Source organism: Apis cerana, linkage group LG3, assembly GCF_029169275.1.
Source record: "Apis cerana isolate GH-2021 linkage group LG3, AcerK_1.0, whole genome shotgun sequence".
Classification (NCBI taxonomy): Eukaryota; Metazoa; Arthropoda; class Insecta; order Hymenoptera; family Apidae; genus Apis; species Apis cerana.
Genome location: NC_083854.1, coordinates 7,119,833 through 7,138,700, shown reverse-complemented (window position 1 = coordinate 7,138,700; position 18,868 = coordinate 7,119,833). Strand labels below are relative to the sequence as shown.

Sequence of the window (18,868 nt, the reverse complement as noted above, 5' to 3'; positions counted from 1 at the left end):
GGTAATTTCGTAAGAGGCGCTCGTAGATTCGTACGTTTCCGTATCGCGCATGACCATACACACAGAAGAGAATAGTATAACCCGATTAACCAACCCGCAGATGCAGACCGCTTCATTTTGAGGCAGACGTCTGCTCTCTCAAGTAGTAGTTTACTGTTTTTCTGTGTAAAGATATCATCACTTTATTCTCATGTCTTCGATGTATCTAACTCCGCAGTATATCGAAATGAACGGTGAAGTGTTCATGTAGTATTCGTTGTAACTGTAGACACCGTTCACGTGCCAGACGAAGAATCTATCTCCATCCATACATCGACATCGACTCGAAACACTTCGTAGATTTGATCAGCAAAAAAAGTTTTTAAACATTCATTTAATATGGAGCAGAAACGTCTGTACAAATTAGTGCTCACTGGAGGTATGTTATTTTTTTTTTTTTAACTAATAAAAAATTCATTGTCATATGTTCCATGTATCGTTTACTTTACAAAACATTTATTCGATAAAATAGATATTACTTCTATATACATTTTCAATTTTCATATTTTCGATTATTTGCTGGAAAAATATCTTCGAAGGAGCGATCTATACACATCGATGTAAACCACGTGTTCCAACAGCTTTATAACCGTTTTATTTAATTCGTATTTTTTGCTTATCAAATATCATTTTTACACACAAATGAACGAAAAGTAAGTTCTTTCCGCTGTGACAGTCATTTTACATGCAGGATGCTTTACGTGCTTATCAGTGGTGTGAAAATATTGATTGAATTCCTGAATGAAACACGAATTGTATCGTTTTACTTTGAATTTACGTATATATGTTTAAATTCACTTTTTTTATAATCATTTATAAAAAATTATTCATATATATGACTATATGATCGCAATCATTTGAATTTTCTTTCTATAAAAATTTTATAAATGCAAATTTAAATTCGAACAAAATCATTATTCATTATTTATCATTTATGAATAAATTTAAAAGATTTATTTATTATTCACATGAAATTTTTAACCTTGTAAAACGAACTTAGCAATGTGTAATTTATTTTAAGATGGATAACGCAAATAAAATGAAATAACTCGAAATGTTATAGAATGAAACATAACTATTTTAACAATATTGACGTGTCTAAATTTAAATCGTTGAAAACATGATTTTTCAAATCGTAGCATGACATCATGACAATATGATACATTAAAATTTATTTTTCTGATATATGCATTTCAATTTGCGTTTGAAAATTAAATAGATTAATTCAATGAATTAATTTCAATTTCTATAAAAAACCTTATATATAAATAAACTAATTAAGCAAAGTGAATTTGATGTCATAAATAAAACGACTGTTCTAGAATTATTAAAAAAAGATCCTAGTAATCAATGATCTATCCTTCAATAGCCTCGAATTGAACATTCATGCCAATATAAACACTATTAACCTTTACAATTACTTTTACAATTGATTGTAATAATATTCAATTATATCTTTTATACCAATCGATCATTTTTTTTCAAAAATATTATTCTGTTAATTATATATATATATATATATATATATATATAATAGTTATAATATATTTTTTCGTATAATAAATATTTAATAAATTTTGACAAATTACAATACATAAATGTCATGTTTATATTTATAATAAAATAATATTCATAGTTTGAAATTATCAGTTATAGTTTGAAATCATAGTTTACATTTTGTATATAAGTAATCTTTTTTAAAATTTTCAATTTACATTTAACATTTTCGAAAATTGATTTCTAGCAAAGAAATTCTCACAATTCACGATATTAATGAAATCGTATTCATGTCAGCGTGTGACAATTCAAACCAATTACAAGTCAATGAGCGTGCAGCTGGCTAATGGCGCATGGATAGTCGATCATTTGAAACATATTAATATATACATCTTAAATGTCTCAAGAAATATTTTTTAATCGCAAATCATTTCATCTGTTAGCGTTGTTCAAAATATAATAAAAATAATAAACATGTTGAAACACGTCAAAAAAACAATATTTTTATTCATATATATTGATGAAAATTTTTAAATTTGTTAAAATCTATAGTTTTTTATTTTTCTTTTTTTTTTTTTTAATTTTATAATTAGAATGATTTAAAGAGATTCGATTTAAAGAAATTAATTCGATTTAAAAAGATAGAAATTTGCGCTGGATTTAATGCAATCTGATTTCATTATTTGGGATGCTGATCGCATCAAAGACATTTCTATTTACGCTACTCGAGTTCAATAGCCATGCGGTATCACGGAAGTCAAGGTTAGCGACGTCATAACCTTTTCGTTTTGCTTTCGTATGACAAGAATAATCCGTACTTTCATGCCACCACGTACCTTCTTACATCCTCTACGTTTAGATATAGATATGTCTTTTATGCCATTTGTTTTACGTTGTTAAATCCAATGATATAATCAATATATATTCAAAAAAAATTTAATTCAGATTGTTATAATAATTTTTATAGATCGTTATAATCATTTGTTTCCTTTCAAGCATTTTCTCTTTTCGAATAATTATATTGTCACGTTACAAATAAAAACAAAAAAAGCAAAACAACCGAAATCCCAAGTTGAAAGATAAAGAAAGAAATGAGATGGCTTAAGAATTTTTTCATTTTTGTGTTTCAGGACCTTGCGGCGGCAAAACAACTGGACAGGCACGACTATGCACATTCTTTGAAAACTTGGGATGGAAGGTAGGCATGTTCCGCTCTGTTTTTTTATTTCGCTTTTTTTTATAAATAAAAAGGTGATACTCCTTTAAAAAAAAATGTCTCATAAGTTATTCTTATGAGCCTATCTCTTTGACCAAAAATTCGATTTAAATAAAACAAACACGCCAAACAATTGAGTACTCTCCGATTAATAAGAAAAATATGTCGAACAATAAGATAATTAGACTGTATTATATAAGCAAATCCATTTATTTCATTTTGTTATTTTTGTCTAATCCGTAATCTTCATAATTTAATCTTTGTAAGTTTTCGCAAGTTTTATCTAACAACGAAAGGATTACTATATATGATTTTATATGCACACAATTTTTTTTATCTTTAGAATTTAAAATAAAAAATATTTTATCTCTTCGAAATCGTTTGCCTTAATACAATATTTGGAAATAATTAAAATTTCGTTCGTGATCGATTAAGATGAATATAATGAAAATAAAAAAAAATGAACTGAATATACGAACTGATTTTGGTTATAACCCTTCGATTTGGATTCGATAGAGCGCTGGTTGTCTTCTTTTTCAGGTGTTCCGTGTTCCCGAGACAGCGACCGTGCTGCTCAGGTATGCAATTACACGATAACAAATTTATAAATATGTTCAGTGGAAAGAACAGATACAGCCAAAAAACGAAAGTTTTTGGTATGAATTCGAAGCTACTCAAATATGCTTGGAAATCGTTTGGAAATTCCATCGTTTCTTTCAATCTTACAAATTAAAAGAATTCACAAAATTGTATTCTTTTATCATTTTCAGATATTGATAGAAACGGACTCGGTTTCCAGCTCACAAAGAATCGCTTTAATTCATACGTTTTAATTTTCGTTTCGAGCTTATTCCGTTACCTTTCGCTGTCTAGTCATAGAATTATTGATTGAGACATAGAATCGTACTAATAAGACGTAACAATGGTGATAGCATAGAAACGATTTGCGATTTTATCAGCGACAAAAGAAAACATTGGAGTACGGTGTACTTCAACATCCTTTGTCAGCGATCGGAACCAGAGCTTATAGAAGTTGCATAAAATTATATCCTGATTGTGACAAACGATGAATCATCGAGTGTAAAATCAATTGATTCGAAAGAACGCTGCGCATGTATCGCGAGAACCACTTATTCGACGAATACGTGCATTGTGCACGAAGTCTATTTTAACGTCGAGATTAGCATGTCGATAATAAACTTAAAAAAAAAAAAGAACAAAAAAAAACAAAACACGTGAGAGTATCGTCATATGCGAAGTTTTTAACAATATGAATTATCATACCCGATAAACGAACAGACAATTTTTTTTTCACATACGTTTATTTTTTGAGTCAAAGAAAAAAAAGATCGATACTCTTCTTTATCTATCATACTTTAGTTTATCAATAGTTTCATCTTTCCTCTACTTTTTCCATTTCAGCGGCGGCGTAAAGTATTCAGACCTGAACGCTGAAGAGGGTAAGTTCACTTCAACTTTTCATTTTCTACCATTCTTCTCTAGCTTTAGTCTCGCATCTGTTTCGAATACGCGTATCCGGTTCAACCTACCGCATTTTAAATCCGTGTTTCATGTACTGTGCGTTATCCATGCTTTCCCTTTCCTGGAATTCCGCTACTATGTGTGCCTTGGCTCGAGTTTACGACACTGATAAAAAAACACTCGCAACAAAACGTTTACGAGGTTTCTACGAGAAGAAAAATATTACCCAACTGCAAAATTTATATTTCACCGCTTTTATTATGTCTGCGCGCTTATCTTCGCCAACCAAAATTCATCTGTATCCATATTTTTTTTATCAAATTATAATTTTATAATTCAAATGAATCCAATTTTTTTTATGAAATTTATAAAAAATATGCAATGTTTTACGCCATAATCAATAGGCAAACTTCATATTTTCTTAGTTTATTTCTTAACTTTTACAGACAAATCTAAAATATTGACCGATGAAAATTAAGAATTTAAATTAAATCTTAGTTAATCTCTTAAGCGTTATAATTCATCATTGAAAATATTGCACAGTTGTACATTCTCGTAATAACAAATTTTCTATTATTGTATTATTCTTTTTTAAATATTACTCATTTTAATTAATTAAATTATAATTTTAGGAAAATCAACTTTAAATATTTTGAAATGTTATCAGAAGTTCACAATTTGGAAGCAATATAGTATCGGAATAACCGTTTAAGAGATTAAAAAAATAAATATTCACGGCTTTTTCTTACAAAATATCTCTAACCGTAATGAACTGTTTTTATGACAAATATCGAAGTTAATATAACATATTTTAATGAAAATTAGAAAACAGAACAAGATTGTTTTGCGATTATGGTGTAGTGGATACGCAAGTTTGAGGAGAGACACAATGTCAGAGCAGTATCGATCGTTGGTCCGCGCGAGCACTTCTCATGCCCTCACATTTTACCCCTTGCCGCCGTTTAAACGTAGATATCATTGTGTATGCATCGACTGTCATCAAAACTTTTTATCAGCCTGAAATCACTTTCAATAACAAATTTAAATTGTTCATATTTGTCACCTATCCTCATATTTGTCCTTCAGTGATAAAACATCCGAATTGTCTTTGGATGAAATTTCAAATAGATATATGGCTATACGATAATTCAAAAATTGAGATAATATTTTAAATGCCATTGCAAACTCAAATAAAGTTTTAAAGCTTTATAAAACAAACCGGTATATTTCTCGAATAAAATACTGGAAACGAGATAAGAACGGAGCTACGTAGTTTCTCGACATCGGAAAAATTCATAATTGAATAATAAAAAAAAGATATTTTTAATTTAAATAATGATATGCAAATAGTATGCAATAGTCAAAGTCGTATGTAATGATCAATGATAATCAATCATTCAAATAAATGTATCTTTTTTTTGTAATGTGAATTCGTATTACGCAATGTTACGTCATTCTGCATCACACTCTATCAGCGAACTTTTGTCAAATACAGGTAAAACGTTGAAACGGATGAAACGACGCAACGAGAAAAACAATTTTATTTTAAAAACATGAAAACGTATGGAAACGTAGAAGAAAAAAGAAAAAGATATCGCGCGCATTAAAGAGAAGAAGAATCCGTACAGTTGGTTGCGGGTGGACTAAAGAAGAATAGCCGGTGTATAACATCGACGATTGCGTAAAATCGAAACCGGCAACTTGCCAAGATTCTCACTTCAAGTGGTCAACGCGATCGAGTCACGAGACGCGCACGGTGTTTTGGAACGATCAACTCGTGTAAATGATATAAAATGATCCGCGTATTATATTCATTATTTAATTGGTAATCGATTGAAATAATAATAATAATAAAAAAAAACAAGAAAAAAAGGATATCAATTTCCGTTCAATGATAAAACGAAATTCGAAGTTTTTTAAAATCTTCTAAGAAGTTTTTCTTAGAATCTTTTAAGAATCTTTTTTTAATTCTAAACGTAAAAAAATATTTGTTGTTAACTTGACTAAAGAAATTTATCAACAAATAAATTAATATTTCATTTCAAATGGACCTGATTATCAATTCTGAATATTCGTTATCTCGTTATTGACAAAACATAAATATTTGAATTTTTATGGTTTTATAATATACAAATATTCAAAATTATTTCTTTAAAATGTTGATTTTACATAATTATTTTATAAATATATATAATATAGATATTCTTTCGATATTCCATTCTGGGTGGTGTGCTTTTCTTCGATAGGTCATCGTTAAACCCTTTCTGCTTGCCAATAACTCATTATCTGGATTAATCATACATGACTAATCACAGTACAAAGTAATATTAGAATCAAAACTAATAAATTCAATGATCGCGCTTGGTATCCGAAGTGCGTTCTGTTAGAACGCTTTTATGTAAGAAGGATCGTTATATCCTCGTTACATAATGTATTCAATTACATTATCAATGATTTATAGGTTATGATTATCATAACGAATCTTCGTAAAAAAATCTCTCATAACGTTTGTTATAGAATTACCTAGCAGCTACACATGGTTGACTGATATATATTCTTGAAATAATGCCAAAAATAACAAAAATATTTCTTTTTTCTTTTTTTTCTTCATTTCTTCTCTCGATATTCTACTTTCATCGACAGTTTCATCATAACGTAATCGAAAACATTGAAATGTTTGCCATCTTCTAAATAAATTCAACCAATTATCCTGGTACATAAACGATGTCTGTTCGTTCGATAGCAGTAAAAATATTTGCAAAACAAAATGATCGTTTGTTCACCACTTAACTCTAGATCTATCGAGAAATTTTCATCGATTCGTGCGAATTTTCCATTCTATTTACACATCCCACTTTTAGAAGATTAGATTAACCATAAGATAATAATACATCATATGTATTACGATTATGTAACAGAAAATTAAGATCAAAAATTTCATCGAAACTATACAATATATCTATAACTTATCTCATTTGAAATTTGTTATTCCTTATTATCGTTATTGATTCAATCGTATCTACGTTATGTTATATATATTGTGAAACGTGCAATCCGTGATATATCATCCCTGATTTCTTGCCAGATTCATTACCTCATTCTATATCTAAGAGTAAAATACCAGTTTCATAGTTTTCGAAATTTCCAACAGGTTATTTGACACGAAAACACGATTGTTAAATTGTTTAATGTAACTAGTCGCAATCCAACAACGATAGCCAGATTCTTGATGCAAATTCCGCGTAGAAAATTGCATTTTAATTCATTAATAATTCCTTGTATATCTGTAAAAATATCTTCCTTAAACTCCTTTGCTCGTATCTCTACTTACATAAAAGTATTTATCAGCTCTAATCCGCGACCTTGAAATACTGATACAATCGGGCTTCCTGTAATTAAATCCTGCTTTTGGCTTCTCTTCTATTATATACGTATACGCATAATCCAAATGACATTGATAATCGATTTTCATTATGACTGTTATATGATTGATTGCATTTATTCCAGAGAGCATAAATTTCGTTTAAAGATTTCTTTTAACGAAATTTACAAAAACTGCCATAATATATTTGTGATAATGAAGCGACTAGAATTTATCGTTCTTTACCGTTATCTATGTACGATAGAATATTCATTAATTAATGTAGGTCGGTTGTAATGAGTCTTATATATATATATATATCCTTCAATTCATCGATAGACACTTCGTAATAAGTTATTTTATACCAAACATCGATTATTAATAAATTTATATTTAATGTATGCATTCGATTGTTGGATCTTCTTTATCGTCGTTACTCTATGTATATATATAATTTCTTGACTACGCGCCAATAATGACTTTGTCTAGACAACTTCGTTAATTTCATTGCTTCTTTTTTTCCTCTTTTTCGAAATAAGTTTGTTCAATGAGATTTTTTCACTATTGCTATTCCCTTTTTTTTTTTTTATCACAAAAACGATAAATTATCGTATCGAAAAATATATTTTTCGGACAATATAGAAAACGTTATTCATTAATCGTTCTTGAACCTTTTTTACGAAGAAAATTCGAAGATTCATAGAAGGTGAGAGTTGAAAGAGGTCAAGTGAAAGGGTTGTGCTTCAGGAAACACGATGTTGAAAATACTCTTCTCGATATTAGTTTTCGAAACATCAAATACCACACAGATGAAAAAGTGACGTAGAGATTAAATTATATTTCAAGCTGGATCCTTGCAAAGGTGTTTAGCCTGCCACGATGATTAAACAAGTGTATCAGGATAAAACGAGCCACAAATTTAAAACAATTTATCCAAGAGCAACATTTATTTTTATTTTTAAATCACGATGAGTTAGTACAATAGAAAAACTTCAATTATCCGAATTAAAAAATTCGATTATCAAACTTTTTTTTTATTTTTAAATTTTTATGAAATACAGTTTTAGCGATTGCAAAATTCTGATCAATAATACATTATACATCTTTTTTTTGTATGAAATATAGTTGTAAAAATTTCAATCGTTTGATTATTCGGTTTTTTCTAACTAATTAATTATTTGCAATATATATATTTTAATTATCAAAGAATTCGTTCATTGGTTAATCTATTTCTTCCGCGTTTATACCTATTTTTATATAAGATGTAATTGCAAATAAGAATAATCATTTCATATGCGGAAAAATATAATTGATAAAATACAAAGATCAATGTTTTCTGATATCTATAATTAGATCATGAAAAGCAATGAAACAGGAAAAATAAAGTTAAATTTATGAAATATTAATACAGTTAATATTATACAAATATATATGATGTAAATACGATTTCATTGTTTTATTATCATTGAATTTAACATTGTAGCGATTTAACATTGATTCTATCTAAAGATTAAACTTGAAAAATAATAAATGGTTACAATTGACAAGTTTTCCAGTTAAGATAAGATATTGCCAGTTAGACTAGGACGAATCAATTTATGCAATCGCTAAAAATCTATTTACGAATTGTTTATTTCAATTCCATATTCCATTTATAGATCTCTCTATATGCACTATATTCGAGAAAATTATATAAAAAGTTTCGTTAACCGAGAGCGTGAATCATTTCATAATGAATTCAATTGGCTCAATTATTAAACGCGATAATTAATCTTTAACTTGTTTAATTTTATTGATTTAGAATTATAAAATATTCCGAATGCTTTGAATTTATGCGAATTATATTAGGGAATCATATTAGAAATTCTTTGTTGTAAAAAGATCGTCGAGAAATGCTCGATCTGGCTTGTATCCTTTTTCGTTGACATGAAAAAAGAAATAAAACTTGCACACTGTCATGTGATAGTTTTGTTTTCAGAAGTTTTTGTTGAAACCATATGTTCGTAAGTGCAGTGAGTGGTCGTGTAGATTTCGTTTCTCAATTTCAAACCTCAACTTTATTCTTTGAAAATTGTTTTAACTTGTTGTTTATTAAATAAATATAAAATCATTCAAATAACAAATTGAATTATAATTCAACGATGATAAGCAACAATTTTATCTTGTTGTGTTTACCAAAATACCAAATGATTAAATATATGAAATAATGAATTATTAAAATTTCTTTTAAAAGATAAAAACTTTTATTTGATAACATAATTTTTTAACTATGAAATCATATATTGCAAACTTGGAATTTTCACTTGACACTGTATTCTTGTTCTCTTTTGATATTTTAAAATTTTTTGATATTGCTTTATGTTTGTACACGTATACTAATTTCACCTATTAATTCATTATTTTCGATAAAAATTTTTCAAATAAAATATTCTGATCGATATTCGTACCTCATTTATGAAACCAGTGGAAATTTGTTGAAAGATATTAATTGCAAGGGGAATCGATAGGCCTCGTATCACGCGGAGACAGGACGAGTTAGCGTGCAAGCAATTTCGATGACAAATGATGATAAAAAGAGGGACAGGTTGTAAAATCGCGGCTAACGTAACGATGAAAATCGTTCTAGAACGATTTAATTAAACCGCGCTCAAGAAAAAAGAAAATCCGTGACAGGGGGGAATACATGACACAGAGGTTTACCGAACTGGAAGTGTCTTCAAGGTCGGTTGGTTCTAGCAAAGGGATCCGGGTCGCGTCCTTCGATTACGAAGTCCTCACAGCGACATTACAGGAACAGATCGGACAAAGACGAAGCGAGATGGCCGGAGGTCTTGGAAGTTGACTCCGGTGAGGGTGAGTTTTAGAAAGTCATCCCTTTTGAAGGCGATACTAACGAGGAACAGCCTCTACTTTTTTTTTTCATTAAGAACACAAAATATGAAAATCAGAGATTATACGCTTCCGAATTACGTTTCTCCTTTTACTTACAACGTTGTCTCTTCTTTCTCTCTTTGTGAATTTTTTTTCCATTTCATGTAATTAAAAAAATAATTATTAAAGCCAAATTGACTAACTTTATCATAATTAATCATTTGATTCCTGAAAATTAAACATTAATAGTTTTAAGAATTTATTATAGAATATTATATTTACAAAAATATCATTGTGGTTCTAAGAATTTTCCAGAGAATAAACTTGATCATTTTGTTTTTAAATATATTCTTTCAATTTTATTTTTTATTTAGTTTTTTTTTTTCTTCCGAGAAGCGATAATCTCTGCACGCGATATAATATTATCGAAAATAAAAGAGGCTAATCGTCCAAACACCTTGTTAGAGCTATTCGAATCGATCCCTGCTGCTAGAAATCTGCCTATGCGATCCATCGAATGATGTCATTCTGTTACACTTGATACATTAGGCATGATTATTTTTATTGCACATTTATATATACTTTCAATCATTCGCTATATCTCTATATTTCGATCATGCTTTTGCGTATACAGCCTTCGATTGATGATATGCACTTATGAGAAAAACAAAGAGATCTTCCAGGTTGGAATGAGAACTGATTTCTTATAATGGAGCAACCTTGTAATATGCCTCTCGATTCTCCTTGTTCTTAATTCAACTTTCAGAAGTGCATCAACCATAATGTAAATATGCAACTATTCGTTGCTAGAATGTTCAATGTATTATTAATTAATCGCATCTTTGAACACAACATTCGTGATACTCGTCGTTGTTCATCTGTAAAATCGTAAAGACGTTTCTACGTACTTAATACACTCGGAACGGCCATTCTTTGTCGCAGAACCACAAGGATATCGTATTCATGTTGGCGATACCTAAAAAACTTTGAATCCGATTGCGATTTGATAACAAAAACGTCAATCATTGGGAATTATTGCTGAAATTCATCGAGGCCACTAGATGAAATTGACCATTTCATTAATTGGATTTTTTTTTTTCAATGATCGAATATCGTATCATGACAAAGACTCGAGCACATAGATTGTCTGGAATGATATATCACATCACATCTCTGACTCGAGTAACGCAAACGATTATTTAACGATATACGCATAAAATATTCTTCTAATAGAGAATTTTATTGAAAGAATTTTAAAAATTAAGAAGAGTATATTTCATAAGCGTGTAAAATTGAATGTTCATTTGAATCAATATGACATTGAATCGGGATATGAGAGATATGTATAAATTATTATTATTATTATTATTATTATTATAGATATTATTTATAAACATTATCATACAATATATAAAATGTTCATTTGTATTAAAATAAAATTGCATATAATTTTACCGATATTATTTTAGTATGTTCAATATTAAAAAGAGTTGTTCTATTATGCATTATTCACTTTATATACAAGAAATAAATATATCATTAAATCATATATTTTAATAAAAAAAATGATCTTTTTATAAGACATATGAAAATTTTAAGTAATTTTAGATAATTATATATAGAAATGAATACATAAAAATGAACTTTGCTTAAATCTTTTCAAACTGTTAAATAAAAAAATTAAAAATTGAAAAGTTTTCTTAATGAAATAAATTTTCATTTTTATTTTTTCATGGTATATTTACCTTTCAAATACTATTCAAAATAGATATTATCGCATGAATTATTACAATAATTTTACGTTTCAATATATTTATATTTATATTTATTTATTTGTTTTTTTATTGCAATAATGTCGAGAAAGAGGCAAAACATATATATATACACATATTTATACTTATTTAAATATAAATATTATTTTTTAAGTGATGTTTTATTCGAAAAAATTTATATTAATCATCTCGTTATGCTCGTAAGCGTTACATATAGTCATTCTCTGAAAGAAATATTAATATAAACGCGATCACTTATCAATAATAAATTAACGCGTATGTCAAAAATAATTCATAGCTTGCTATTATGCAATAATTGTGAACGCGAAAAAAGTATACAGCTAGATGTGATCAATGGGATAGTTTCATGCGTAAAAGTTGATTTGTAGGATAAAGAAATCATCGAAAATAGTTTTATTTGTTATATATTAAATGATTTAATATTTTAGGCATAATTTATCTTAATTTGTTTCAGGATTTAAATTTCAAGAGAATCTTTTACGTACGATGATACAGATAGAGAATACGTTCTTCCAGCTGGGTGACAGCTGTACAAGAAATTGTCTTATTATTTGTGATCGTGGTGCCATGGATGCTTCTGCATGTAAGCAAATTATAAATTTTTATTTTCTTTTTTTTATAATTAAATTTTAAAATTAATTTTTATCTTATTCAATTTAGTTATTTCAAAGGATAAGTGGGAATTGCTGATGGCTTCGAACGGATGGAATAGTGTCGAACTTCGAGACAATAGGTATAATCAAATCATCCACATGGTTTCAGCGGCAAATGGTGCCGAAGAATTCTATTCGACGGAAGAACATGCATGTCGATCGGAAGGTGTCGAATTAGCTCGGGAACTCGATTACAAAGCGGCCGCCGCCTGGGTCGGACATCCTTATTTCGATGTAATAGATAACTCGCAGGATTTTGAAACAAAGATCTGTCGTATGATCGAATGTGTGTGCCAAAAACTGGGTATCGATACTGGAGATAGATTACGAGCGAGTAGCAGAAAAGTCAAGTTTCTTGTCAAAGATCCTTTGCCACCAGACTCTGAGTTTCCACCGTTTCAGGACTTTGATGTTGTCCATAACTACCTCCAAAGTAACAATCCGAAGATGCAAGCTCGTCTTCGTAAACGTGGCCAAAAAGGTATGCAAAAAAATATTATCATTATATGACTTTTTTAATATTAATATTATTTATATCAATAATGTCATGTAATATTATAAATTTAAATTGACAGGTCACTGGTCTTATATTCATACGATTCGACGTCCAAAAATGTGTGGCCAAGTGATTGAAGTTAAAACACAACTGACTCATCGAGATTATTTGAACATGCTCGCTCAACGCGATGATTCACATTTCACCATTTTCAAACGTCGACGTTGTTTCCTCATCAACAATCAGTATTTCCAATTAGATATATATAGAGAACCCGCTCATCCAAGGTCAGAATTAGAAAATGCTATACATTATGTATATATAAAATAATTTATTACTATCTATCATATTTAATATGATTATAGATGTCGAGGATTGATGCTGCTTGAAACGTACACAGCATTATCAGGAGATGAACTTAAGAATATATTACCACAGTTCCTGACAATCGAAAAAGAAGTCACTGGAAATCCAGATTACAGCATGTTCAATCTTAGTCTACGAGAAGAATGGAACAATACCAATAAATATTGCCATAATTTACACGGTATGTATAGAATATATTTTATTATCTCATATAAATATGTATAATTATTAAATTATATAGATTTTTTTAATGATAAAAATATATGCATAAAGAAAATTATTCGATACACGATACGATTTTTTTTTAATTTTTTATATAAATGATTTGTCATTTGATCAGTCTCTTTTGAATTGCATAGATTACGCCCTTGCAGGCTTGGGAGAATCTGGATCGACAGAAATTAAAAATATTTGTTCTTCATCGACTAAAAAAAAAATAAGCGGAGTTGATCATTATAGAGTTAATGGTATAGATAAAGTTGTAAATGGCGTACAAAATGGCGTTCACGATGTTACGAATAGTAACGTGACATTTGTCGAACGAAATAGCAAAATAAAAAATAATAGTCAAGAATCTAATAGTTCTACTACAATACTGAACGATGATTCTAAAAATAAAAGAGTATAAAGAGATATAACAAAGACAATTTTGAATTGATTGTGTTAGACAATGATAAAAAACAAATTACTTAAATAATTTAAAAAGAAAATTAAATATTTTATTGGCACTGACTTAATTCGATCCGAAATTTTGATTCTAAAACTTATAAATAATGGTAAATTTATAAACTATAATACCTCTTTTCTAATTAATCTTGCGTGCATATTTTAAAGATATCTGTGTGAAATGTATTTAATAATTCGACTGTAACTTATTTTTTACCGATCTGTTTAACAAGTGATATTGATTAATATACTAAGCATTTTTACATTTAAATCACTTCATTTCACTTTTCATCACTATTTCATTATTTTATCTAGAGTATTGTAATATCTTTTTATTTAATAAAATTATTATAAATAATTCTGATACAAAATACACGTAACACGGAGCATACGAAATAAATATTAAGCTATGTAATTATTTAAAAACATACGATCTGTATGAAGTATACTTTCCTTTAGAAATGTTTAACATTATCTTAATAGAAAAATAATATTCTGCATTAAAATATAAAAAAGTTTAAGTTTATAAATTGTAGTGTAGAAAACAAAAAATGTTGTCCGTATTATAAACAGATATGAATTTTGAGTAAATTACTTATTAGTACTCTGATATAAAATATCAGAATAAATCTAATATTTTACTTATCTTTTAATGAAAATATCAACAAATAATCAAGAAAAGTATGGTTTAACGATTGTACTGTTCTACAGTATTGTCAGAGTTATGTATTATAGTTATGACAAGAATTTTGTCAAACATACTTAACAGGTGTTTCCATAAAGATTTATTTTAAATTCAAAATTCTTTAATTTATTGGAAATGCTGTTGTGTTAAATAATAATATCAGTTTTTGAATTGTAATCTCTATAAAGAAGATTATTATAAGATTAAAAAGAAGAACATTAATTTTAAATTCATTATTAAACGCTTATTATTTAATTTAACAGTAAAAATTGTTTCATTATTGAACATAACTTAATGAACGTAAACTGTGATGGTTATATATACTATATATATATATATATATATATATATATATATGCTTATTTTACATAGAAACATTTATCACAAATTTTACTATTATTTAGAGACAAAGTGCCTGTGAGATGTTTAGTCGCAGAAGTGAAAAAAAAAGAATGATATATAAATATATATTTTCAATGGAAGATGCAATAATCAATTATCAATGCACTTACACCATACATAATTGATCTGAATTCATATTGTACCCATGTAATATCGTAATAAAATGTCATGTGCCTATCATTTTCTGTACATTTTGAGACTCCTTTTCCTCTGCTTATAAATAATTAAATAATTATAATGTTAATCAAAAGATTTATTAAAATTTTATTTTCAGATTAAAGCTTATTTTCATATGGTAATTATTAGGAAATAAAAATCAATAATTTCTTGATCATTGAAATTTATTGCTACTTTCAAAACATTTTTTCATAAACTTATTACTAATAAAAATAAAAAAGAAAAACTTATAAAATATAACATTTTTCAATGCATAAATATTTTCGCATTTTACATTCGCTTTTTAGATTAACAAATTCATTTTTTTTTTATATGTGTTAAATTAATGCATATAAAATCATTTTAGCAAATAAAACTTTTTTTTTTGAAAGATTATATTTTTTAATTGAAGTAATTTTCACATGATTCTATACACTTTTCTTAATTGTTTTATTGTTAAATTTTTATAAGAATTATCTATTCTAGAATATCAAATCTTTGAATGAAAATGTTATAGTTCTTTTTACAAATTATTTTAAAAAGAACTTATTAAATAAAAAATTATCTAAACAAAATATAAAATATTTCTTTTGCAAACATTTTTATTTTTATTTTATTTTTAGTAACTTTCATAGTATATTTACCAAATTCAAATTCTAATTATTTATGACAATGATATTAATCTATCAAAATTAAACTTTAAAGAAACAAGTTAGATAACGTTCATACATATCAATTTTGTATATGCTTTATGAAATTTAAATAAATTTAATAAAGTTTAAAATGTATATAAAATATACATTTGTTATAATATACAATAACGAAAAATTTTAATAATAAAAATATTTAAATGGGAAAATTTAAAGGCAGAAATTATATAATATTTCATTGATGAAATCAAAATTAATAAACATTTATATTTCTATTTTCCATGTAGAATTATAAAGTCCTATTTTATATCTTATAACATTATGTAAAAAATAATGCATAGTGGAAGCGTAATTGTTTTTTTCTTTTTTCATATATCATTGTTATAATTGCATAATTATTGATACCTAAATTAAATATTAAATACTTACTAAGAAAAAATATTAACAATATTGTACATAACTTATATAATTCTTTCTTTACATACACATCACTTTTATATGGATAATTTTTATTCTGTACATTAAACAGTATCTAAAAATTTTTATTAAAGCTGTAGTGATATTTTATATAATATTTAAGTAGAATATTTATTTCTTACTACTTATAAATTCTTCAGAATTCTGATGAAAAAAAATTTTTAAATAATTGTCTCTTTTTAAAGAGACATATATAGACATATAATTAAATTACATAACAAAATATAAGAAGACATGTTTTGTGTTTCATGGGCAAGTTAAGAATACCAAGTATAAATAGAAATATATTTATAAAACTATTTGCATGCAAGACATAATGAATTATGATTCACTTATACAGGTCCCTGGAAGTATTAATTATACAATTAAATTCTATTCTTTATATACATAACGAACACTTTTTTTAGAAATATTAAATATTAAATAATCTTGAAATTTTCATGGATTTTGAAATAGGCATAATCTGCATGTATATTGTTCTCTGCAAAATTTTATTTGGAAGCATATATTTTCATTTCATTTTATTTATTTATTCTTTTAATTTTTTTATTCATATATAAAGAAATGATTATTTTCTTAGTTTGCTCTTTTATAAAGCATTTTAATGCTTTTTGATTATTATTTTTTATGCAGCTCTTTTATAAAGCATTTTAATGCTTTTTGATTATTATTTTTTATGCAGCTTATAATCAATTCCATTTGTATGAATTCATTTGAGTTTTAAAAGTTATAAGTTGTTTCTATTTCAGAGCAGCTAATTATATGTTAACATTACTTATATATATTTGATATAATTACATTTACCTACTAATAGCTTTAGCTTGTTGTGCTTTGTACATTTTTAAGACTTTCTTGCTTGGTATTAAAGATTGACTTAATCCTGGCCTCTTCTTACGCCTATTCATTTGATTATTTTCTTGATCTATTTCATCATCATCATTAATGGAAACTTGACCATTATAAGGAGTTTGACAAATAATTGTTTCTTGTGGTGTTCTAATTGTTTCTAATTCAGTTGCTGTACGATGTAAATCAGAATCATGTGCAAAAGTACAATTATGTCCAAACCGGCATCTACCTTTTCTATAATTCCAACAAATTTTTTTACCATTTATCATTTTTGTATCATCAAGAGTTGGAGTCATTTTCACATGTTTTTCAAGAATTGCACTTTTTGCTTTTTCTGCTTCAACAAATGGATTTGAGAAGACTGAAGTTTTCATTGTAGGTATGCCATTAAAATCTGGAGTTGGTAATGGAAGTTTTTCTTTGGAAGCTGTTTTACATATTTCATTGTTTTCATTATTTTCTTCTTCTTCATCATCTTCTTCTTCCTCTTCCTTAAAACTAAGGGTTAGGCAATATCAGATTACAAAGAACAAATTCAATTTGATGTGTAAGTATCAACTGTGATTAAATATACTTATATATGTAAAAATCATATATGTAAATATATAAATCACATTAATAATGAAAAATATATATGTAGGAATGAAAAATATACATTTTATTTATTAAAATAAAATAATATTAGAATAAAAATAATGGCATAAATTAATATTGTAGAATATAAGATTTATGGAATAAATATATCTTTTTTAATTTTTATTTCATAAATATAGATGAAAATATATAAAGCTATTTGTTTTATAAAAAAAGAAACATACCTTTGTGCAAAATATAATGTTAAAGATGTAGTAATAATAATTCATTTTAAAAGTTTAAATTTCTGTGACTTTAAAGGAATTATCATTATACAAAAGAAGAAAACAAACAATAGAGAAACATGCTTGTGATGGTGAAAGCTTACGTGTTATCGGCATCATCCGAAATATCATCACTATTACTTTCTGAGCTTGAGGAAGTTCCATAATCTGCAACCAAGGAAGCCATCGTTCTTACCAATTAATTAACAATATACTCTAACAAACTCTCTAATCTAATATAACCATTATAAACTGTTATGCTACTGTTCACATTATATAAAAATATGGCAACACTGCAATACTTACGTCACCGGAAGTTATTGACGACATTCTTATATTTTTGAAATTAGCG

At 27.1% G+C, this 18,868-nt stretch overlaps 2 protein-coding genes across 8 annotated transcripts; one reads left to right on the top strand and one right to left on the bottom strand.

The window, feature by feature from the left end:
* The first annotated feature begins 35 nt into the window (after nt 1-35).
* On the top strand, nt 36-14,868 carry LOC107998187 (TRPL translocation defect protein 14). Of its 6 annotated transcripts, none has more exons than XM_062072575.1 (10): nt 65-418; nt 2,667-2,734; nt 3,293-3,330; nt 4,175-4,212; nt 10,332-10,442; nt 12,714-12,842; nt 12,920-13,393; nt 13,488-13,695; nt 13,774-13,955; nt 14,134-14,868. In XM_062072575.1, exons 1-10 carry the CDS (start codon nt 379-381, stop codon nt 14,400-14,402), a joined length of 1,557 nt encoding a protein of 518 aa, XP_061928559.1. In that variant the 5' UTR covers nt 65-378; the 3' UTR covers nt 14,403-14,868. The 6 variants fall into 6 exon arrangements, with proteins under 6 accessions (XP_016912808.1, XP_061928561.1, XP_061928559.1 ...); XM_062072576.1 differs by having other exon boundaries at nt 10,332-10,448; nt 14,149-14,868; XM_017057317.3 differs by having other exon boundaries at nt 10,332-10,448.
* A 982-nt stretch (nt 14,869-15,850) lies between these two features.
* LOC107998071 (uncharacterized) lies at nt 15,851-18,816 on the bottom strand. 2 transcript variants are annotated; one of them, XM_062072582.1, is made up of 3 exons: nt 18,621-18,767; nt 18,478-18,545; nt 15,851-18,150 (listed from the first exon to the last, which is right to left on the bottom strand). In XM_062072582.1, the coding sequence occupies exons 2-3, from the start codon at nt 18,520-18,522 to the stop codon at nt 17,611-17,613; spliced, it is 585 nt and encodes a 194-aa protein (XP_061928566.1). In that variant the 5' UTR covers nt 18,523-18,545; nt 18,621-18,767; the 3' UTR covers nt 15,851-17,610. The 2 variants fall into 2 exon arrangements, with proteins under 2 accessions (XP_061928566.1, XP_016912576.1); XM_017057087.3 differs by lacking the exon at nt 18,478-18,545 and having other exon boundaries at nt 15,851-18,157; nt 18,621-18,816.
* Nucleotides 18,817-18,868: the final 52 nt, after the last annotated feature.